Here is a 23,669-nt window from a genome sequence, read left to right as displayed (position 1 = left end):
TATACATACTAATTTGCCTTCTGGATTATAAACATTGAGCTCATCATACAGTATATCCAATGTCGATTTATCCAGACTAGAGTTTCTAAAATTATATACTGACTCTGTTGGTCTTCAGTACATTTCTGACCTGAATGTAAAGAATGTACTTTTTAATATTACTAACAGAAGATATATATACTGTATACTGTATACACTATATACAGAGTACCAGTCAAAAGTTTGGACACACCTACTCATTCAAGGGTTTTTCTTGATTTTTAATATTTTCTACATTTTAGAATAATAGTGAAGACGTCAAAACTATGAAATAACACACATGGGATCATGTAGTAACCAAAAAAGTATTAAACAAATATATTTTATATTTAGGTTCTTCAAAGTAGCCACCCTTTGCCTTGATGACAGCTTTGCACACTCTCAGCATTCTCTCAACCAGCTTCAACTGTAATGCTTTTCCAACAGTCTTGAAGCAGTTCCCACATATGCTGAGCACTTGTTGGCTGCTTTTCCTTCACTCTGCAGTCCAACTCATCCCAAACCATCTCAATTGGGTTGAGGTCGAGTGATTGTGGAGGCCAAGTCATCTGATGCAGCACTCCATCAATCTCCTTCTTGTTTAAATAGCCCTTACACAGCCTGGAGGTGTGTTGGTTCATTGTCCTGTTGAAAAACAAATGATAGTCCCACTAAGTGCAAACCAGATGGGATGGTGTATCGCTCCAGAATGATGTGATAGCCACTCTGGTTAAGTATGCCTAGAATTCTAAATAAATCACCAACAGTGTCACCATCAAAGCACCCCCACAACATCACACCTCCTCCTCCATGCTTCATGGTGGCAACCACACATGCGGAGATCATCCGTTCACCACTCTGCATCTCACAAAGACAAGTGGTTGGAACCAAAAATGTCATTGCTCATGTTTCTTGGCCCAAGCAAGTCTCTTCATCTTATTGGTGTCCTTTAGTAGTGGTTTCTCTTCAGCAATTTGACCATGAAGGCCTGATTCATGCAGTCTCCTCTGAAAAGTTGATGTTGAGATGTTCTTTTTACTTTAACTCTGTGAAGCATTTATTTGGGCTGCAATTTCTGAGGCTGGTAACTCTATTGAACTTATCATCTGCAGCAGAGGTAACTCTGGGTCTTTCTTTCCTGTGGCGGTCCTTATGAGAGCCAGTTTCATCAAAGCGCTTGATGGTCTTTGCGACTGCACTTGAAGAAACTTTCAAAGTTGCGTATTGACTGACCTTCATGTCTTAAAGTAATGATGGACTGTCATTTCTCTTTGCTTATTTGAGCTGTTCTTGCCTTAATATGGACTTGGTCTTTTACCAAATAGGGTTCTTATTTATACCACCCCTACCTTATTACAACACAACTGATTGGCTCAAACACATTAGGATGTGCGTGCATGCAAGTTCATGTTTGCCTATGTAAGCATTTCTGTCATTTTAATGTGTGTTTGTGTGTGTTTGTGTGCATGTGTGTGTGTGTGTGTATTTGTGGTAAACCTCTTGTTCTAATAAACCCGGGGAAGTGGCATGGTTGTGGGTGAACCAGCATTTTCCTGAGAATCGTGCTGAGCTACTGTGGGCTAATAAAGTCTTTGCCGTAACATTTTCAGAAGAAGCAGTGTGTGTGTGTGTGTGTGTGTGTGTGTGTGTGTGTGTGTGTGTGTGTGTGTGTGTGTGTGTGTGTGTGTGTGTGTGTGTGTGTGTGTGTGTGTGTGTGTGTGTGTGTGTGTGTGTGTGTGTGTGTGTGTGTGGTTTCCCATCAAAACTGTATGGTCGATGGTCAACATCCTCAATCAAATGAACATCAGAGCCTTTTTGCATGCAGCATCACACAGCAATAACACAACCACTAAAGCAAACTGAAAAACACAGTCGTCCCCCCGAGATTCACAGATAATCTGTCTCTTACAGTAGCTACAGTAGTTTTTCCAAATAGGGCTATCTTCTGTATACCACCACTACCTTGTTACAACACAACGGATTGGCTCAAACACATTAGGATGGAAATAAATTCCAGAAATGTACTTTTATCAAGGCACACCTGTTAATTGAAATGCATTCCAGGTGACTACTGTTCCTCATGAAGCTGCATGAAATAATGCCAAGAGTGTGCAAAGCTGTCATCAAGGCAAAGGGTGGCTACTTTGAAGATCCTAAAATATAAAACATATTTGTTTAACACTTTTTTAATTACTTCATGATTCCATGTGTGTAATTTCATAGTTTTCATTACTTTACTATTATTCTATAATGTAGAAAATAGTACAAATCAAGAAAAACCCTTGAATGAGTAGGTGTGTCCAAACTTTTGACTGGTACTGTAGGTGATCATTTTGAACACAGTCTTCTTCAAATATATTTTGATTCATAGTTTTTATGTCTTCACTATTAGTAAAAATAAAGACAGCCCCTTGAATGAATAGGTGTGTGCAAACTTTTGACTGATACTGTATAGTAAAACACCATTGTCTTGCAAATTCCTTATTCGTGATCTAATTGATATTAGCAATTTCCTTTCCCCACCTTCCTCTCTGTTTTATCTGCATTGCTTTTGTTTCAGCTTGTCTGGTGTTTTGCTGATTGGGAGGTCAATATGACAAACTGGACCTCACAGAGAACCTGTCCTACATTGCAGGGACTGCGTGAACAGAGAACGGCTATCAATCACACCTTGGTTATCAGGGCTGATAAAGAGAGATAACAATGACTTAAGTTACTCAGTTATAGTATATTTGCAAAGCTACACACACATACTTCTGTTGGAAAAACCTCAGCACATGTAATCACTTTCAGTATTAAGCTTGAGATCTGGGCAGACACCTCGGCTAACGAGTCAAGGATAACACTACTGTAACACTACTGTAAGAAATAGATGTATATGAGAGTGAACTCTCAGCAGTGAGGTCCTGAGTCCTGTTTTTCCTAATATTACAATAAGTGATAGCAGTTATTGACTGATACCACTCTAGCAGGTCCGTGCTGACATTGTGACGTGATTCAGGTGTGAGTCAGAGTTGAACTCCGGATCAGGAACCAGGTGAGAGGCATTAGTGTCAGCTCAATCTTCACCATATAATTACCTGAGCATATTAACAGAAATCCCCTCTATTGTCTTGTTAGATGAGTAATGCTTGGAGCTGATTACTGTCTTGGTGGTGGTCTGGGAGTTGTGATGAGATGGCAAGGTGCCACCTACATTCTCATCCAGAACTGATTAGTCATTGTTTGAAAAGGACAACCTTTTCGATTGAATGAGAAGGTGTCCTCAATACACTTATCTGGTAAAATAATGGTCAAATAAAAGTGATGAGGTATTGAAGGGTAACTTATGTCCTCTCTTGACCATATTTTGGATTTACTTTCAGTGTTTTCCTACTGGCACACAGTAACGGCCAGAAGGAGATAAAGACTAATGGTACGGTGCAGAAGACTGACTCTAGGCTGGATTTCATTGAGGTCTATATCCTGGTCGGCTATTGGAGCTCTCAGCCATTTCTAAGTCATGGATATTGCCCAAGAACAACAGCCCATTAAAAAAATGTATAATTGAATGTTGTGGGGGAAATTGCCCACATAATAAGACATTGTGTTGTGCTAGTCATATGGCATGCCGTCAATCTTCACCATTCTGCTCAGTTTGGTCAGGTAATTTCCATGCTACTCACTGGATGCATTCCTGAAAAATGTGTAAATTCTTCCTTTGTCTTTGTGACAGTATGCATCTAATGACCCAAGATAAACATTAAGGGAAATAGAGGAACTTGGCTCCTATTTTTGGATCAACATACTCCTTCAGTACACTTTAGTTTATCCACTGAGTCAGCGCAGTATTTCCTGGAAATACAGACCACCTGTCAGAAAGTACTGTCAGAAGACAAAACATAAAGGAATCCAAGAATGGCACATTACAATACTATAGCATTATAACCATTACAATTAGAACTGCCACGACTATTACGAAATAATGCTGTGAAAATAATCACAGTTTATTAACTGGATATGACTATTTATTTTTACTTGGAATATCAGTGCTCATTTGGGGTACCAGTACTGCTTATATTTAGGTGCAGGAGCTCCACAATACTTGTAAGCTAATATTCTATATGAGAAACAGGCGCTCAAGCAATAGAACATTTGAGGTGCTGGTATTCAGCTCCGGTGAGCTTTTGCCCAAGCTCAAGCTCTGTATTTTAGAATGAACGAATCCTCTGGCTTCTCTCAAATAAAATATGATTCAATACTATACACTGAGGATTGAATTGTAAAAATGAGATTGCTGTCAGGCATGCCTTGTTCTGTTGAAACCTCAGCAGGATGACTTTACTGCTGTGTATTTTAGGAGAGACAGGATATCAAGTCCTCCAACATTGTGTGTGCCCAGTGATGTGAGATTGCACTGAGATGTCTGATATGAAAGCTTATGTTTTATATTTCACTTTCCCTCTTTCTATCGCATATTTCTATGGACTTCAGGCTCAGTTACTGTATGCCTGTAACTCTTTTGCAGGTTCATTTTCTACCTCAGTTTTAAGCTAATGTTGTGGAGGGAAGCAGGGTAGATTCTGGGGAATGATCTCTGCTATGCCAATAACGTGTTAGACTGTGAGAGAGTGAGGGGGTTTCTTATAGTGTAATCTACTATTTGTGTTTTTGTCTGCAGATACAGACACCCAGGATAAGGCCAGTGAAAAGGCTGCCCCCACCCCCTCGTCTGAACATGAGGATGACAACTCTCTGGGCTATACAGGTACTGCAAGGATATCTGTGTCTCTGTCTTTGTGTCTTTGTGTCTGTCTTTGTGTCTCTAATATGGTCATACATTTGTCAGGAGGTGAAGAAGTGCAGCTCATTTTCCACCTCATTTTGTGGGCAGAGTGCACATAGCCTGACTTCTCTTGAGAGCCAGGTTTGCCTTCGGCAGCCTTTCTCAATAGCAAGGCTATGTTCACTGAGTCTGTACATAAGATTTCCAGAATTTTGGGTCAGTGACAGTAGTCCAGTATTCTGCCACTGTGTACTTTCTGTTTAGTGCCAAATAGCATTCTAGTTTGCTCTGTTTTCTTGTAAATTATTTCCAATGTATCAAGTAATTATATTTAAATTTTTTAATTACATTTTTGGGTCTAATTGTGTTGCTGTCCTGGTGCTCTGTGGGGTTTGTTTGTGTTTTTGAACAGAGCCCCAGGACCAGCTTGCTTAGGGGGCTCTTCTCCAGGTAAATGTCTCTGTAGGTGATGGTTTTGTTATGGAAGGTTTGCAAATCGCTTCCTTTTAGGTGGTTGTAGAATTTAACGTCTCTTTTCTGGATTTTGATTATTAGCGGGTATTGACCTAATTCTGCTCTGCATGCATTATTTGGTGTTTTACATTGTACATGGAGTATATTTTTGCAGAATTCTGCCTGCAGAGTTTCAATTTGGTGTTTGTTCCATTCAGTGAATGATTGGTTGGTGAGCGGACCCCAGACCTCACAACCTTAAAGAGAAATATAACTGATTCAAGTATTTTTAGACAAATCCTTTTTGTGTGCTTTGGGCAATGGTGTCTGGAATTTGTATTTGTGGTCCTGGCAAATTGACTTTTTTTGGAATACGATTATTTTTGTCTTACTGAGATTTACTGTTTCTCTCTCTCTCACTCTCACTCACCTTTTTTTACTTTATTTATTTTTTTCACCTTTATTTAACCAGGTAGGCCAGTTGAGAACAAGTTTTCATTTACAACTGCGACCTGGCCAAGGTAGAGTAAAGCAGTGCGACACAAACAACAACACAGAGTTACACATGGGACAAACAAACGTACAGTCAATAACAAATAGAAAAATCTATATACAGTGTGTGCAAATGTAGTAAGATTAGGGAGGTAAGGCAATAAATAGGCCATAGTGGCGAAATAATTTCAATTTAGCAATTAAACACTGTTGTGATAGATGTGCAGAAGATGAATGTGCAAGTAGAGATACTGGGAGGAGCAAAAAAGAATAACATGGGGATGAGGTAGTTGGGTGGGCTATTTACAGATGGGCTATGTACAGGTACAATGATCGGTAAGCTGCTCAGATAGCTGATGCTTAAAGTTAGTGAGGGAGATATAAGTCTCCAGCTTCAGTGATTTTTGCAATTCGTTCCAGTCATTGGCAACAGAGAACTGGAAGGAAAGGTGGACAAAGGAGGAGTTGGCTTTGGGGGTGACAAGTGAAATATACCTGCTGGAGCGCATGCTACAGGTGGGTAGTGCTATGGTGACCAGTGAGTTGAGATAAGGCAGGGCTTTACCTAGCAAAGACTTATAGATGACCTGGAGCCAGTGGGTTTGGCGGCAAATATGAAGCAAGGGCCAGCCAACGAGAGCATACTTGTCGCAGTGATGGTTAGTATATAGGGCTTTGGTGACAAAACAGAGGTGGATCAGAGGTGGATCAGAGAATCACCAGCAGCAAGTGCGACATCATTGATATATATACAGAAAAAAGAGTCGGCCTGAGAATTTAACCTTGTGGCACCCCATAGAGGATGCCAGAAGTCCGGATAACAGACCCTCCGATTTAACACACTGAACTCTATCTGAGAAGTAATTGGTGAACCAGGCGAGGCAGTCATTTGAGAAGCCAAGGCTATTGAGTCTGCCGATAAGAATACGATGATTGACAGAGTTGAAAGCCTTGACAAGGTCGATGAAGACGGCTGCACAGTACTGTCTTTGACTTTAGAAAGACAGGGTAGGACAGATATAGGTCTGTAACAGTTTGGGTCTAGAGTGTCAACCCCTTTGAAGAGGGGGATGACCGCGGCAGCTTCCCAATCTTTAGGGATCTCAGACTATACTAAAGAGAGGTTGAACAGGCTAGTAATAGGGGTTGCAACAATTGCGGTGGATAATTTTAGGAAGAGAGGGTCCAGATTGTCTAGTCCAGCTGATTTGTAGGGGTACAGATTTTGCAGCTCTTTCAGAACATCAGCTGTCTGGATTTGTGTGAAGGAGAAATGAAGGAGGCTTGGGCAAGTTGCTGTGGGGGGTGCAGAGCTGTTGACCGGGGTAGGGGAGGCCAGGTGGAAAGCATGACCAGCCGTAGAAAAATGCTTATTGAAATTCTCAATTATCATAGATTTATCGGTGGTGACCGTGTTTCCTAGCCTCAGTGCAGTGGGCATCTGGGAGGAGGTGCTCTTAATCTCCATGGACTTTACAGTGTCCCAGCACTTTTTGGAGTTTGTGCTACAGGATGCAAATTTCTGTTTGAAAAAACTAGCCTTAGCTTTCTTAAAACTGCCTGTTTATTTTGGTTCCTAACTTCCCTGAAAAGTTGCATATCGCGGGGGCTATTCGATGCTAATGCAGTACGCCACAGTATATTTTTGTGCTGGTCAAGGGCAGTCAGGTCTGGAGTGAACCAAGGGCTATATATGTTCTTAGATCTACATTTTTTGAAAGGGGCATGTTTATTTATTTAAGATATTCTCTATCATTCTATCAGTCTATCTCTTTCTTTCTCTCTCTCTGTCTCAATCTTTCTTTCTCCAATAATGCAATTTTAGTGTTGTATATTACTGTTACTAAAATAACTCTAAAATACAAAAAATTGAATATTTAAATAAATTACTATATTATAGCTGCAATATGGAACTTTTTGGTGATCAGACCAAATTGACAAAAACATTTAGTTATAGATCTGTCATTCTCATTGAAAGCAAGTCTATAAAGCGATAGATCTGTTCTATATGTGCTATTTCTATGCTTCACATTCTTAAGGTTAATTTTTGCTTCTTTTACTTTCACTTTTGTACACCAGCTTCAAACAGCTGAAAATACAATATTTTTGGTTGTGGAACATATATTTCACAGCGGTTCTGTACACAATGACTGCTTGTTTTGTCACTTAAGCTGAAATTAGGTGGACTATTACAATTTTAGCAACCAGGAAATGGCGGAGCGATTTCTGCATATCACATTTTCAATAAATACCTCTTAAAGTTATTACAATATATATATATATATATATAGTATACATACACTACCAGCAAGGGTTTTATTTTTACTATTTTCTTCATTATAGAATAATAGTGAAGACATCAGAACTATGAAATAAAACATAGAGAATCATGTAATAACCAAAAAAGTGTTAAACAAATCAAAATATATTTTAGATTTGAGATTCTTCAAATAGCCTCCCTGTGCCTTGATGAAAGCTTTTAACACTCTTGGCATTCTCACAACTAGCTTCATGAGGAGAGTGGAATTTTGTGGAATTTGTGGAATTTCTTTCCTTCTTAATGCATTTTAACAAATCAGTTGTGTTGTGACAAGGTTGGGGTGGTATACAGAAGATAGCCCTATTTTGTAAAAGACCAAGTCCATATTATGGCTCAAATAAACAAAGAGAAACAACAGTCCAGCATTACTTTAAAACTTCTTACGGATAGGTGGGACAGTTGCTTCCCACTTGGGCAAAAAAACAGGGAAAATGCAGCGAGGCAAATATTTTTTTTAAATATAAAATCAAACTTACATTAAATCACACATGTAAGATACTCAATGAAAACTACACTCGTTGTGAATCCAGCCAACATGTCAGATTTAAAAAATGCTTAAGAAGCATAAGAAGCTATTACAGTGCCTTGCGAAAGTATTCGGCCCCCTTGAACTTTGCGACCTTTTGCCACATTTCAGGCTTCAAACATAAAGATATAAAACTGTATTTTTTTGTGAAGAATCAACAACAAGTGGGAAACAATCATGAAGTGGAACGACATTTATTGGATATTTCAAACTTTTTTAACAAATCAAAAACTGAAAAATTGGGCGTGCAAAATTATTCAGCCCCTTTACTTTCAGTGCAGCAAACTCTCTCCAGAAGTTCAGTGAGGATCTCTGACTGATCCAATGTTGACCTAAATGACTAATGATGATAAATACAATCCACCTGTGTGTAATCAAGTCTCCGTATAAATGCACCTGCACTGTGATAGTCTCAGAGGTCCGTTAAAAGCGCAGAGAGCATCATGAAGAACAAGGAACACACCAGGCAGGTCCGAGATACTGTTGTGAAGAAGTTTAAAGCCGGATTTGGATACAAAAAGATTTCCCAAGCTTTAAACATCCCAAGGAGCACTGTGCAAGCGATTATATTGAAATGGAAGGAGTATCACTCCACTGCAAATCTACCAAGACCTGGCCGTCCCTCTAAACTTTCAGCTCATACAAGGAGAAGACTGATCAGAGATGCAGCCAAGAGGCCCATGATCACTCTGGATGAACTGCAGAGATCTACAGCTGAGGTGGGAGACTCTGTCCATAGGACAACAATCAGTCGTATATTGCACACATCTGGCCTTTATGGAAGAGTGGCAAGAAGAAAGCCATTTCTTAAAGATATCCATAAAAAGTGTTGTTTAAAGTTTGCCACAAGCCACCTGGGAGACACACCAAACATGTGGAAGAAGGTGCTCTGGTCAGATGAAACCAAAATTGAACTTTTTGGCAACAATGCAAAATGTTATGTTTGGCGTAAAAGCAACACAGCTGAACACACCATCCCCACTGTCAAACATGGTGGTGGCAGCATCATGGTTTGGGCCTGCTTTTCTTCAGCAGGGACAGGGAAGATGGTTAAAATTGATGGGAAGATGGATGGAGCCAAATACAGGACCATTCTGGAAGAAAACCTGATAGAGTCTGCAAAAGACCTGAGACTGGGACGGAGATTTGTCTTCCAACAAGACAATGATCCAAAACATAAAGCAAAATCTACAATGGAATGGTTCAAAAATAAACATATCCAGGTGTTAGAATGGCCAAGTCAAAGTCCAGACCTGAATCCAATCGAGAATCTGTGGAAAGAACTGAAAACTGCTGTTCACAAATGCTCTCCATCCAACCTCACTGAGCTCGAGCTGTTTTGCAAGGAGGAATGGGAAAAAATTTCAGTCTCTCGATGTGCAAAACTGATAGAGACATACCCCAAGCGACTTACAGCTGTAATCGCAGCAAAAGGTGGCGCTACAAAGTATTAACTTAAGGGGGCTGAATAATTTTGCACGCCCAATTTTTCAGTTTTTGATTTGTTAAAAAAGTTTGAAATATCCAATAAATGTCATTCCACTTCATGATTGTGTCCCACTTGTTGTTGATTCTTCACAAAAAAATACAGTTTTATATCTTTATGTTTGAAGCCTGAAATGTGGCAAAAGGTCGCAAAGTTCAAGGGGGCCGAATACTTTCGCAAGGCACTGTATCTGATGATAGCACCAGCAGTAAACAAAGGGGGTAGCATATTTCAACCCTGCAGGCGCTACACAAAACGCAGAAATAAAATATAAAACATGCATTACCTTTGATGAGCTTCTTTTGTTGGCACTCCAATATGTCCCATAAACATCACAATTGGTCCTTTTGTTCAATTAATTCCGTCCATATATATCCAAAATGTCCATTTATAAAGCGCATTTGAACCAGACAAAAACAGCTTCCAAAAAACGCAACGTCACTACAAAATATTTCAAAAGTTGCCTATAAACTTTGTCAAAATATTTCAAACTACTTTTGTAATAAAACTTTAGGTATTTTTAAACGTTAATAATTGATCAAATTGTAGACGGGTCTATCTGTGTTCAATACAGGAATGAAAACAAACCAGCGCTACTTTTCACATCTTGCGCAACTCTCAACAGTGTTACCCAGTTCCTAGTTGGCCTACTTCTTCATTGCACAAGGAATAACCTCAACCAAATTCCAAAGACTGGTGACATCCAGTGGAAGCGGTAGGAACTGAAAACCAGTTCCTAAGAAATATTGTTTTTCAACGAGAACTCACTGAACAGACAGAGACCTCAAAAATAAAAAAGTCTGAACGGTTAGTCCTCGGGGTTTTGCCTGCTACATAAGTTCTGTTATACTCACATACATGATTCAAACAGTTTTAGAAACTTCAGAGTGTTTTCTATCCAAATCTATGAATAATATGTATATCTTATATTCTTGGCACGAGTAGCAGGAAGTTGAAATTGGGCACGCTATTTATCCAAAAGTGAAAATTCTGCACCCTAGCCCCAAGAGGTTTAAGACATGAAGGTCAGTCAATACGGAACATTTCAAGAACTTTGAAAGTTTCTTCAAGTGCAATCGCAAAAACCATCAAGCTCTATGGTGGTGGAAACCAAACACATACGGAGACCATCCGTTCACCTACTCTGCGTCTCACAAAGACCCAGAGTTACCTCTGCCGCAGAGAACCGCCGTGTCTTTGTGAGACGCAGAGTAGGTGAACGGATGGTCTCCGTATGTGTGGTTTCCACCATGAAGTATGGAGGAGGAGGTGTGATGGTGTTGGGGTGGTTTGCTGGTCACACTGTCTGTGATTTATTTAGAATTCAAGGCACACTTAACCATAATCACTACCACAGCAATACGCCATCCCATCTGGTTTGTGTTCAGTCAAATCAAATCAAATTTGTCACGGAAGCGCCGAATACAACAAGTGTAGACTTTACTGTGAAATGCTTACTTACAAGCCCTTAACAACAAAGACGAGGCTATATACAGTGGGCACCGGTACCGATCAGAGTGCGAGGCTACAAGTTGGTTGTGGTAATTTGTACATGTAGGTAGGGGTTAAGTGACTATGCATAGACAATAAACAGTGAGTAGCAGCAGTGTACAAAACGGAGGCGGGGGGGGGGGGGGGGTGTCAATGTAAATTGTCCGTTCGTGATTTTATTAATTGTTCAGCAGTCTTATGGCTTGGGGCTAGAAGCTGTTGAGGAGCCTTTTGGTCCTAGACCAAAAGGTTCCGCTCCGGTACCGCTTGCCGTTCGGTAGCAGAGAAATCAGTCTATAACTTGGGTGACTGGAGTCTGACAATTTTATGAGCTTTCCTCTGACACCGCCTATTGTATATGTCCTGGTTGGCAGGGAGCTTGGCCCCAGTGATGTACTGGGCCGTTCGCACTACCCTCTGTAGCGCCTAACGGTCAGATTCGGAGCAGTTGCCATACCAGGTGGTGTTGCAACAGGTCAGGATGCTCTCGAAGGTGCAGCTGTGGAACCTTTTGAGAATCTGCCAAATCTTTTCAGCCTTCTGAGTGGGGAAAGGTTTTGTTGTGCCCTCTTCACGACTGTCTTGGTATGTTTGGACCATGATAGTTCGTTGGTGATGTGGACACCAAGGAATTTGAAACTCTTGACCTCCTCCACTACAGCCCCTTCGGTGTTAATGGGGGCCTGTTCGGCCCACCTTTTCCTGTAGTCCACAATCAGCTCCTTTGTCTTGCTCACATTGAAAGAGAGGTTGTTGTCCTGGCACCACACTGCCAGTTCTCCGACCTCCTCCCTATAGGCCGTCTCATTGTTGTCTGTGATCAGGCCTATCACTTTTGTGTCGTCAGCAAACTTAATGATGGTGTTGGAGTCGTGTTTGACCACACAGTCATTTGTGTACAGGTAGTACAGGAGGGGACTAAGCACAAACCCCTTAGAGGCCAAATTATTAAGGATCAGCGTGGCAGATGTGTTGTTGCCTACTCTTACCACCTGGGGGCGACCCATCAGGAAGTCCAGGATCTAGTTGCAGAGGGAGGTGTTAAGTCCCAGAGTCCTTAGCTTAGTGATGAGCTTCGTAGGCAATATGATGTTGAACGCTGAGCTGTAGTCAATGAACAGCATTCTCACATCATCTGTGGATCTGTTGGGGTGATATGTGAATTGGAGTGGGTCTAGGGTACCTGGGAAGATGTTGTTGATGTGAGCCATGACCAGCCTTTCAAAGCACTTCATGGCTACCGACGTGAGTGCCACAGGGCGGTAATCATTTAGGCAGGTTACCTTCGCTTCCTTGGGAACAGGGACTATGGTGGTCTGATTGAAACATGTAGGTATTACAGACTCAGCCAGGGAGAGGATGAAAATGTCAGTTAAGACACTTGCCAGTTGGTTCGCGCATGCTTTGAGTACACGTCCAGGTAATCCGTCTGGCCCAGCGGCTTTGTGAATGCTGACCTGTTTAAAGGTTGTGTTCACATCGGCTACGGAGAGCGTTATCACACAGTCATCCAGAACAGCTGGTGCTCTCGTGCATGCTTCAGTGTAGCATGCCTCGAAGCGAGCATAAAAGATATTTAGCTCGTTTTGTAGGCTCGCGTCACTGGGAAGCTAGCCTATGTATTTCCCTTTGTAGTCCGTAATAGTTTTCAAGCCCTGCCACATCCGATGAGCGTCAGAGCTGGTGTAGTGGGATTCAATCTTAATCCTGTATTGACACTTTGCTTATTTGATGGTTTGTCTGAGGTCATAGCGGGATTTCTTATTAGCATCCGGATTAGTCTCCCGCTCCTTGAAAGCGGCAGCTCTAGCCTTAAGCTCAATGCGGATATTGCCTGTATTCCATGGCTTCTGGTTGGGATATGTATGTACAGTCACTGGGGGGACAACGTTGATGCACTTATTGATGATGCCGATGACTGAGGTGGTGTACTCCTCAATGCCTTTGGATGAATTCCAGAACATATTCCAGTCTATGCTAGCAAAACAATCCTGTTGTGTAGCAGCCGCATCATCTGAACACTTCTGTAATGAGCGAGTCACTGGTACTTCCTGCTTTAGTTTTTGCTTGTAAGCAGGAATCAGGAGGATAGAATTATGATCAAATTTGCCAAATGGAGGGCGGGGGAGAGCTTTGTATGCATCTCTGTGTGTGGAGTAAAGGTGGTCTATGCTTTTTTTTCTCTGGTTGCACATGTGACATGCTGGTGAAAATTTGGTAAAACTGATTTAAGTTGGCCTGCATTAAAGTCCCCGGCCACTAGGTGCGCCGCTTCTGGGTGAGCATTTTCTTCTTTGCTTATGGCCTTATAGAGTTCGTTGAGAGCGGTCTTAGTGCCAGCTTCATTCTGTGGTGGTAAATAGACTGCTATGAATAATATAGATGAGCACTCTCTTGGTAGATAGTGTGGTCTACGTCTTATCATAAGGTACTCTACCTCAGGCGAGCGATACCTCGAGACTTCTTTAATATTAGACATTGCGCACCAACTGTTATTGACAAATAGACACACACCCCCACCCCTCATCTTACCAGAGGTAGCTTCTCTGTACTGCGTGTGCATGGAAAATCCCGCTAGCTCTAAATTGTCCGTATTGTCATTCAGCCACATCTCAGTGAAACATAAGATGTTACAGGTTTTGATGTCCCCTTGGTAGGATAATCTTAATCGTAGGTCATTAGGGAGATTGATGAAGTGCTGCGTCAGACTTGAACTCAATTGAGATGGTTTGGGATGAGTTGGACGGCAGAGTGAACAAGAGCTCAGTATATGTGGGAACTCCTTCAAGACTGTTTGAAAAGCATTCCTCATGAAGCTGGTTGAGAGAATGCCAAGAGTGTGCAAAGCTGTCATCAAGGCAAAGGGTGGCTACTTTGAAGAATCTAAGATCTAAAATAGATTTAGATTTGTTTAACACTTTTTTGGTTACTACATTATTCCATGTGTGTTATTTCATAGTTTTGATGTCTTTACTATTATTCTATAATGTAGAAAATATTAAAAATCAAGAAGAACCCTTGAATGAGTAGGTGTGTCCAAACTTTTGACTGGTACTCTCTATATAGTGTATCTTCTGGTAGCAATGTTAAGAAGTACTTTCTTTACATTCAGGTCAGAAATGTACTGAAGACCAACAGAGTCAGTATATGATTTTAGAAACTCTAGTCTGGATAAATCGACATTGGATATACTGTATGATGAGCTCAATGTTTACAATCCAGAAAGCAAATTAGTATGTATAAGTATAGTTTAAAGTTTAGTATAATAAACATGTCATGTTGTGTCTTGTCTCTGTCCTTTCCCTTCACCCTGTCTCCCTCTGCTGGTCGTTGTTAGGTTACCTTTTCTCCCCCGCTTTCTCCCAGCTGTTCCTTGTCTCCTCTAACTACCCATTCACCCCGTTTCCCACCTGTTCCCTTTTTCCCTCTGATTAGGTCCCTATATCTCTCTCTGTTTCTGTTCCTGTCCTTGTCGGATTCTTGTTTGTGTTTCATGCCTGAGCCAGACTATCGTCATGTCTGCTGTAACCTTGTCCTGTCCTGTCGGAATCTGCCGGTCTATCTGAGCCTACCTATGTTTGGTTATTAAAGAAGCTCTGTTTAAGTTAGTTCGCTTTTGGGTCCTCATTCACTCACCATAACAGAAGAATCCGACCAAGAATGGACCCAGCGACTTCGGATCCTCTCCACTCAGCCGTCGGGATCCAGGGAGCGATGCTAGGCAGACACGAGCAGGAAGTGTCTGCTGCTCGACATGCCGTTGAGACCCTGGCCACCCAAGTCTCCAACCTCACAGAACAGGTTCACCATCTCCGCCTCGATCCACCGGCCACTTCCAGGGCTTTCGAATCTCCGGAGCCCAGAATCAATAACCCGCCGTGTTACTCTGGGGAGCCCACTGAATGCCGCTCGTTCCTCACCCAGTGTGATATTGTGTTTTCTCTCCAGCCCAACACTTACTCCAGGAGCACTGCTCGTGTCGCCTACGTCATATCTCTCCTTATTGGACGGGCTCGTGAGTGGGGCACGGCAATCTGGGAGGCAAGGGCTGAGTGTACTAACCAGTATCAGGACTTTAAGGAGGAGATGATACGGGTTTTTGATCGATCTGTTTTTGGGGAGGAGGCTTCCAGGGCCCTGTCTTCCCTATGTCAAGGTAATCGATCCATAACAGACTACTCTATTGAGTTTCGCACTCTTGCTGCCTCCAGTGGCTGGAACGAGCCGGCTTTGCTCGCTCGTTTTCTGGAGGGTCTCCGCGCAGAGGTAAAGGATGAGATTCTCTCCCGGGAGGTCCCTTCCAGCGTGGATTCCCTGATTGAACTCGCTATTCGCATTGAGCGACGGGTTGATCTGCGTCACCGAGCTCGTGGAAAGGAGCTCGCGTTCTCCGTTGCCCCCCTCTCCGCATCACTACCATCTTCCTCTGCCGGCTCGGGAGCTGAGCCTATGCAGCTGGGAGGTATCCGCATCTCGACTAAGGAGAGGGAACGGAGAGTCACCAACCGCCTCTGTCTCTATTGCGGTTCTGCTGGTCATTTTGTCACTTCATGTCCAGTAAAAGCCAGAGCTCATCAGTAAGCGGAGGGCTACTGGTGAGCGCTACTACTCCTGTCTCTCCTTCAAGATCCTGCACTACCTTGTCGGTCCATCTACGCTGGACCGGTTCGTCAGCTTCCTGCAGTGCCTTAATAGACTCTGGGGCGGAGGGCTGTTTTATGGACGAGACCTGGGCTCGGGAACATGACATTCCTCTCAGACAGTTAAGGGAGTCCACGGCCTTGTTCGCCCTGGATGGTAGTCCTCTCCCCAGGATTCAGCGTGAGACGCTACCTTTAACCCTCACTGTTTCTGGTAATCATAGCGAAACCATTTCTTTTTTGATTTTTCGTTCACCTTTTACACCTGTTGTTTTGGGCCATCCCTGGCTAGTTTGTCATAATCCTTCCATTAATTGGTCTAGTAATTCTATCCTCTCCTGGAACGTCTCTTGTCATGTGAAATGTTTAATGTCTGCTATCCCTCCTGTTTCCTCTGTCTCTTCTTCACAGGAGGAGCCTGGTGATTTGACAGGGGTGCCGGAGGAATATCACGATCTGCGCACGGTGTTCAGTCGGTCCAGGGCCACCTCTCTTCCTCCACACCGGTCGTATGATTGTAGTATTGATCTCCTTCCGGGAACCACTCCCCCCCGGGGTAGACTATACTCTCTGTCGGCTCCCGAACGTAAGGCTCTCGAGGATTATTTGTCTGTAGCTCTTGACGCCGGTACCATAGTCCCCTCCTCCTCTCCCGCCGGAGCGGGGGTTTTTTTTGTCAAGAAGAAGGACGGGTCTCTGCGCCCCTGCATAGATTATCGAGGGCTGAATGACATAACAGTTAAGAATCGTTATCCGCTTCCTCTTATGTCTTCAGCCTTCGAGATCCTGCAGGGAGCCAGGTTTTTCACTAAGTTGGACCTTCGTAACGCTTACCATCTCGTGCGCATCAGGGAGGGGGACGAGTGGAAGACGGCGTTTAACACTCCGTTAGGGCACTTTGAATACCGGGTTCTTCCTTTCGGCCTCGCTAACGCTCCAGCTGTCTTTCAGGCATTAGTCAATGATGTCCTGAGAGACATGCTGAACATCTTTGTTTTCGTTTACCTTGACGATATCCTGATTTTTTCACCGTCACTCCAGATTCATGTTCAGCACGTTCGACGTGTCCTCCAGCGCCTTTTAGAGAATTGTCTTTTTGTGAAGGCTGAGAAGTGCACTTTTCATGCCTCCTCCGTCACATTTCTCGGTTCTGTTATTTCCGCTGAAGGCATTAAGATGGATCCCGCTAAAGTCCAAGCTGTCATTGATTGGCCCGTCCCTAAGTCACGCGTCGAGCTGCAGCGCTTTCTCGGCTTCGCGAACTTCTATCGTCGTTTCATCCGTAATTTCGGTCAGGTGGCCGCTCCTCTCACAGCCCTTACTTCTGTCAAGACGTGCTTTAAGTGGTCCGTTTCCGCCCAGGGAGCTTTTGATCTCCTCAAGAATCGTTTTACATCCGCTCCTATCCTTGTTACACCTGACGTCTCTAGACAGTTCGTTGTCGAGGTTGACGCGTCAGAGGTGGGCGTGGGAGCCATTCTTTCTCAGCGCTCCCTCTCTGACGACAAGGTCCACCCATGCGCGTATTTTTCTCATCGCCTGTCGCCGTCGGAACGTAACTATGATGTAGGTAACCGCGAACTGCTCGCCATCCGGTTAGCCCTAGGCGAATGGCGACAGTGGTTGGAGGGGGCGACCGTTCCTTTTGTCGTTTGGACTGACCATAGGAACCTTGAGTACATCCGTTCTGCCAAACGACTTAATGCGCGTCAGGCGCGTTGGGCGCTGTTTTTCGCTCGTTTCGAGTTCGTGATTTCTTATCGTCCGGGCTCTAAGAACACCAAGCCTGATGCTTTGTCTCGTCTCTTCAGTTCTTCAGTAGCCTCCACTGACCCCGAGGGGATTCTCCCTGAGGGGCGTGTTGTCGGGTTGACTGTCTGGGGAATTGAGAGGCAGGTAAAACAAGCGCTCACTCACACTCCGTCGCCGCGCGCTTGTCCTAGGAACCTTCTTTTCGTTCCCGTTCCTACTCGTCTGGCCGTTCTTCAGTGGGCTCACTCTGCCAAGTTAGCCGGCCACCCTGGCGTTCGGGGTACGCTTGCTTCCATTCGCCAGCGTTTTTGGTGGCCCACCCGGGAGCATGACACGCGTCGTTTCGTGGCTGCTTGTTCGGTCTGCGCGCAGACTAAGTCCGGTAACTCTCCTCCTGCCGGCCGTCTCAGGCCGCTTCCTATCCCCTCTCGACCGTGGTCTCACATCGCCTTAGATTTTGTCACCGGACTGCCTTCGTCAGCGGGGAAGACTGTTATTCTTACGGTTGTCGATAGGTTCTCTAAGGCGGCTCATTTCATTCCCCTTGCTAAGCTTCCTTCTGCTAAAGAGACGGCACAAATCATCATCGAGAATGTTTTCAGAATTCATGGCCTTCCGTCAGACGTCGTTTCGGACAGAGGTCCGCAATTCACGTCTCAATTTTGGAGGGAGTTTTGCCGTTTGATTGGGGCTTCCGTCAGTCTCTCTTCCGGCTTTCACCCCCAGTCTAACGGTCAAGCAGAACGGGCCAATCAGACTATTGGTCGCATCTTACGCAGTCTTTCTTTTCGCAACCCTGCGTCTTGGTCAGAACAGCTCCCCTGGGCAGAATACGCCCACAACTCGCTTCCTTCGTCTGCGACCGGGCTATCTCCTTTTCAGAGTAGCCTCGGGTACCAGCCTCCGCTGTTCTCATCTCAGTTCGCCGAGTCCAGCGTCCCCTCCGCTCAGGCTTTTGTCCAACGTTGCGAGCGCACCTGGAAGAGGGTCAGGTCTGCACTTTGCCGTTATAGGGCGCAGACTGTGAGGGCTGCTAATAAGCGTAGAACTAAGAGTCCTAGATATTGTCGCGGTCAGAGAGTTTGGCTCTCCACTCAGAACCTTCCCCTTAAGACGGCTTCTCGCAAGTTGACCCCGCGGTTCATTGGTCCGTTCCGTATTTCTCGGGTCATTAATCCTGTCGCAGTTCGACTTCTTCTTCCGCGATACCTTCGTCGCGTCCACCCGGTCTTCCATGTCTCCTGTATTAAGCCCGTTCTTCGCGCCCCCGCTCGTCTTTCCCCCCCCCCCCCATCCTTGTCGAGGGCGCACCCATCTACAGGGTCCGCAGGATTTTGGACATGCGTCCTCGGGGCCGTGGTCACCAGTACCTTGTCGATTGGGAGGGGTACGGTCCTGAGGAGAGGAGTTGGGTTCCCTCTCGGGACGTGCTGGACCGTGCGCTGATCGAGGATTTCCTCCGTTGCCGCCAGGTTTCCTCCTCGAGTGCGCCAGGAGGCGCTCGGTGAGTGGGGGGGTACTGTCATGTTGTGTCTTGTCTCTGTCCTTTCCCTTCACCCTGTCTCCCTCTGCTGGTCGTTGTTAGGTTACCTTTTCTCCCCCGCTTTCTCCCAGCTGTTCCTTGTCTCCTCTAACTACCCATTCACCCCGTTTCCCACCTGTTCCCTTTTTCCCTCTGATTAGGTCCCTATATCTCTCTCTGTTTCTGTTCCTGTCCTTGTCGGATTCTTGTTTGTGTTTCATGCCTGAGCCAGACTATCGTCATGTCTGCTGTAACCTTGTCCTGTCCTGTCGGAATCTGCCGGTCTATCTGAGCCTACCTATGTTTGGTTATTAAAGAAGCTCTGTTTAAGTTAGTTCGCTTTTGGGTCCTCATTCACTCACCATAACAGAAGAATCCGACCAAGAATGGACCCAGCGACTTCGGATCCTCTCCACTCAGCCGTCGGGATCCAGGGAGCGATGCTAGGCAGACACGAGCAGGAAGTGTCTGCTGCTCGACATGCCGTTGAGACCCTGGCCACCCAAGTCTCCAACCTCACAGAACAGGTTCACCATCTCCGCCTCGATCCACCGGCCACTTCCAGGGCTTTCGAATCTCCGGAGCCCAGAATCAATAACCCGCCGTGTTACTCTGGGGAGCCCACTGAATGCCGCTCGTTCCTCACCCAGTGTGATATTGTGTTTTCTCTCCAGCCCAACACTTACTCCAGGAGCACTGCTCGTGTCGCCTACGTCATATCTCTCCTTATTGGACGGGCTCGTGAGTGGGGCACGGCAATCTGGGAGGCAAGGGCTGAGTGTACTAACCAGTATCAGGACTTTAAGGAGGAGATGATACGGGTTTTTGATCGATCTGTTTTTGGGGAGGAGGCTTCCAGGGCCCTGTCTTCCCTATGTCAAGGTAATCGATCCATAACAGACTACTCTATTGAGTTTCGCACTCTTGCTGCCTCCAGTGGCTGGAACGAGCCGGCTTTGCTCGCTCGTTTTCTGGAGGGTCTCCGCGCAGAGGTAAAGGATGAGATTCTCTCCCGGGAGGTCCCTTCCAGCGTGGATTCCCTGATTGAACTCGCTATTCGCATTGAGCGACGGGTTGATCTGCGTCACCGAGCTCGTGGAAAGGAGCTCGCGTTCTCCGTTGCCCCCCTCTCCGCATCACTACCATCTTCCTCTGCCGGCTCGGGAGCTGAGCCTATGCAGCTGGGAGGTATCCGCATCTCGACTAAGGAGAGGGAACGGAGAGTCACCAACCGCCTCTGTCTCTATTGCGGTTCTGCTGGTCATTTTGTCACTTCATGTCCAGTAAAAGCCAGAGCTCATCAGTAAGCGGAGGGCTACTGGTGAGCGCTACTACTCCTGTCTCTCCTTCAAGATCCTGCACTACCTTGTCGGTCCATCTACGCTGGACCGGTTCGTCAGCTTCCTGCAGTGCCTTAATAGACTCTGGGGCGGAGGGCTGTTTTATGGACGAGACCTGGGCTCGGGAACATGACATTCCTCTCAGACAGTTAAGGGAGTCCACGGCCTTGTTCGCCCTGGATGGTAGTCCTCTCCCCAGGATCCCCAGGATTCAGCGTGAGACGCTACCCTCACTGTTTCTGGTAATCATAGCGAAACCATTTCTTTTTTGATTTTTCGTTCACCTTTTACACCTGTTGTTTTGGGCCATCCCTGGCTAGTTTGTCATAATCCTTCCATTAATTGGTCTAGTAATTCTATCCTCTCCTGGAACGTCTCTTGTCATGTGAAATGTTTAATGTCTGCTATCCCTCCTGTTTCCTCTGTCTCTTCTTCACAGGAGGAGCCTGGTGATTTGACAGGGGTGCCGGAGGAATATCACGATCTGCGCACGGTGTTCAGTCGGTCCAGGGCCACCTCTCTTCCTCCACACCGGTCGTATGATTGTAGTATTGATCTCCTTCCGGGAACCACTCCCCCCCGGGGTAGACTATACTCTCTGTCGGCTCCCGAACGTAAGGCTCTCGAGGATTATTTGTCTGTAGCTCTTGACGCCGGTACCATAGTCCCCTCCTCCTCTCCCGCCGGAGCGGGGGTTTTTTTTGTCAAGAAGAAGGACGGGTCTCTGCGCCCCTGCATAGATTATCGAGGGCTGAATGACATAACAGTTAAGAATCGTTATCCGCTTCCTCTTATGTCTTCAGCCTTCGAGATCCTGCAGGGAGCCAGGTTTTTCACTAAGTTGGACCTTCGTAACGCTTACCATCTCGTGCGCATCAGGGAGGGGGACGAGTGGAAGACGGCGTTTAACACTCCGTTAGGGCACTTTGAATACCGGGTTCTTCCTTTCGGCCTCGCTAACGCTCCAGCTGTCTTTCAGGCATTAGTCAATGATGTCCTGAGAGACATGCTGAACATCTTTGTTTTCGTTTACCTTGACGATATCCTGATTTTTTCACCGTCACTCCAGATTCATGTTCAGCACGTTCGACGTGTCCTCCAGCGCCTTTTAGAGAATTGTCTTTTTGTGAAGGCTGAGAAGTGCACTTTTCATGCCTCCTCCGTCACATTTCTCGGTTCTGTTATTTCCGCTGAAGGCATTAAGATGGATCCCGCTAAAGTCCAAGCTGTCATTGATTGGCCCGTCCCTAAGTCACGCGTCGAGCTGCAGCGCTTTCTCGGCTTCGCGAACTTCTATCGTCGTTTCATCCGTAATTTCGGTCAGGTGGCCGCTCCTCTCACAGCCCTTACTTCTGTCAAGACGTGCTTTAAGTGGTCCGTTTCCGCCCAGGGAGCTTTTGATCTCCTCAAGAATCGTTTTACATCCGCTCCTATCCTTGTTACACCTGACGTCTCTAGACAGTTCGTTGTCGAGGTTGACGCGTCAGAGGTGGGCGTGGGAGCCATTCTTTCTCAGCGCTCCCTCTCTGACGACAAGGTCCACCCATGCGCGTATTTTTCTCATCGCCTGTCGCCGTCGGAACGTAACTATGATGTAGGTAACCGCGAACTGCTCGCCATCCGGTTAGCCCTAGGCGAATGGCGACAGTGGTTGGAGGGGGCGACCGTTCCTTTTGTCGTTTGGACTGACCATAGGAACCTTGAGTACATCCGTTCTGCCAAACGACTTAATGCGCGTCAGGCGCGTTGGGCGCTGTTTTTCGCTCGTTTCGAGTTCGTGATTTCTTATCGTCCGGGCTCTAAGAACACCAAGCCTGATGCTTTGTCTCGTCTCTTCAGTTCTTCAGTAGCCTCCACTGACCCCGAGGGGATTCTCCCTGAGGGGCGTGTTGTCGGGTTGACTGTCTGGGGAATTGAGAGGCAGGTAAAACAAGCGCTCACTCACACTCCGTCGCCGCGCGCTTGTCCTAGGAACCTTCTTTTCGTTCCCGTTCCTACTCGTCTGGCCGTTCTTCAGTGGGCTCACTCTGCCAAGTTAGCCGGCCACCCTGGCGTTCGGGGTACGCTTGCTTCCATTCGCCAGCGTTTTTGGTGGCCCACCCGGGAGCATGACACGCGTCGTTTCGTGGCTGCTTGTTCGGTCTGCGCGCAGACTAAGTCCGGTAACTCTCCTCCTGCCGGCCGTCTCAGGCCGCTTCCTATCCCCTCTCGACCGTGGTCTCACATCGCCTTAGATTTTGTCACCGGACTGCCTTCGTCAGCGGGGAAGACTGTTATTCTTACGGTTGTCGATAGGTTCTCTAAGGCGGCTCATTTCATTCCCCTTGCTAAGCTTCCTTCTGCTAAAGAGACGGCACAAATCATCATCGAGAATGTTTTCAGAATTCATGGCCTTCCGTCAGACGTCGTTTCGGACAGAGGTCCGCAATTCACGTCTCAATTTTGGAGGGAGTTTTGCCGTTTGATTGGGGCTTCCGTCAGTCTCTCTTCCGGCTTTCACCCCCAGTCTAACGGTCAAGCAGAACGGGCCAATCAGACTATTGGTCGCATCTTACGCAGTCTTTCTTTTCGCAACCCTGCGTCTTGGTCAGAACAGCTCCCCTGGGCAGAATACGCCCACAACTCGCTTCCTTCGTCTGCGACCGGGCTATCTCCTTTTCAGAGTAGCCTCGGGTACCAGCCTCCGCTGTTCTCATCTCAGTTCGCCGAGTCCAGCGTCCCCTCCGCTCAGGCTTTTGTCCAACGTTGCGAGCGCACCTGGAAGAGGGTCAGGTCTGCACTTTGCCGTTATAGGGCGCAGACTGTGAGGGCTGCTAATAAGCGTAGAACTAAGAGTCCTAGATATTGTCGCGGTCAGAGAGTTT

General features: G+C 45.7%; 1 protein-coding gene across 1 annotated transcript in view; it reads left to right on the top strand.

Moving 5' to 3' along the window:
* LOC139422917 (roundabout homolog 1-like) overlaps positions 1 to 23,669 on the top strand; it is a 208,023-nt gene that overhangs the window by 28,465 nt on the left and 155,889 nt on the right. The window contains exon 2 of the mRNA XM_071174387.1: positions 4,679 to 4,765. Within this exon, the coding sequence (XP_071030488.1) occupies positions 4,679 to 4,765 (87 nt within the window). The remainder of the gene's footprint in view (positions 1 to 4,678; positions 4,766 to 23,669) is intronic.

Source organism: Oncorhynchus clarkii, chromosome 12 (genome assembly GCF_045791955.1).
Source record: "Oncorhynchus clarkii lewisi isolate Uvic-CL-2024 chromosome 12, UVic_Ocla_1.0, whole genome shotgun sequence".
Classification (NCBI taxonomy): Eukaryota; Metazoa; Chordata; class Actinopteri; order Salmoniformes; family Salmonidae; genus Oncorhynchus; species Oncorhynchus clarkii.
Note: the sequence above shows the minus strand (reverse complement) of the source record. Positions and strands in the feature narration are given on the sequence as shown.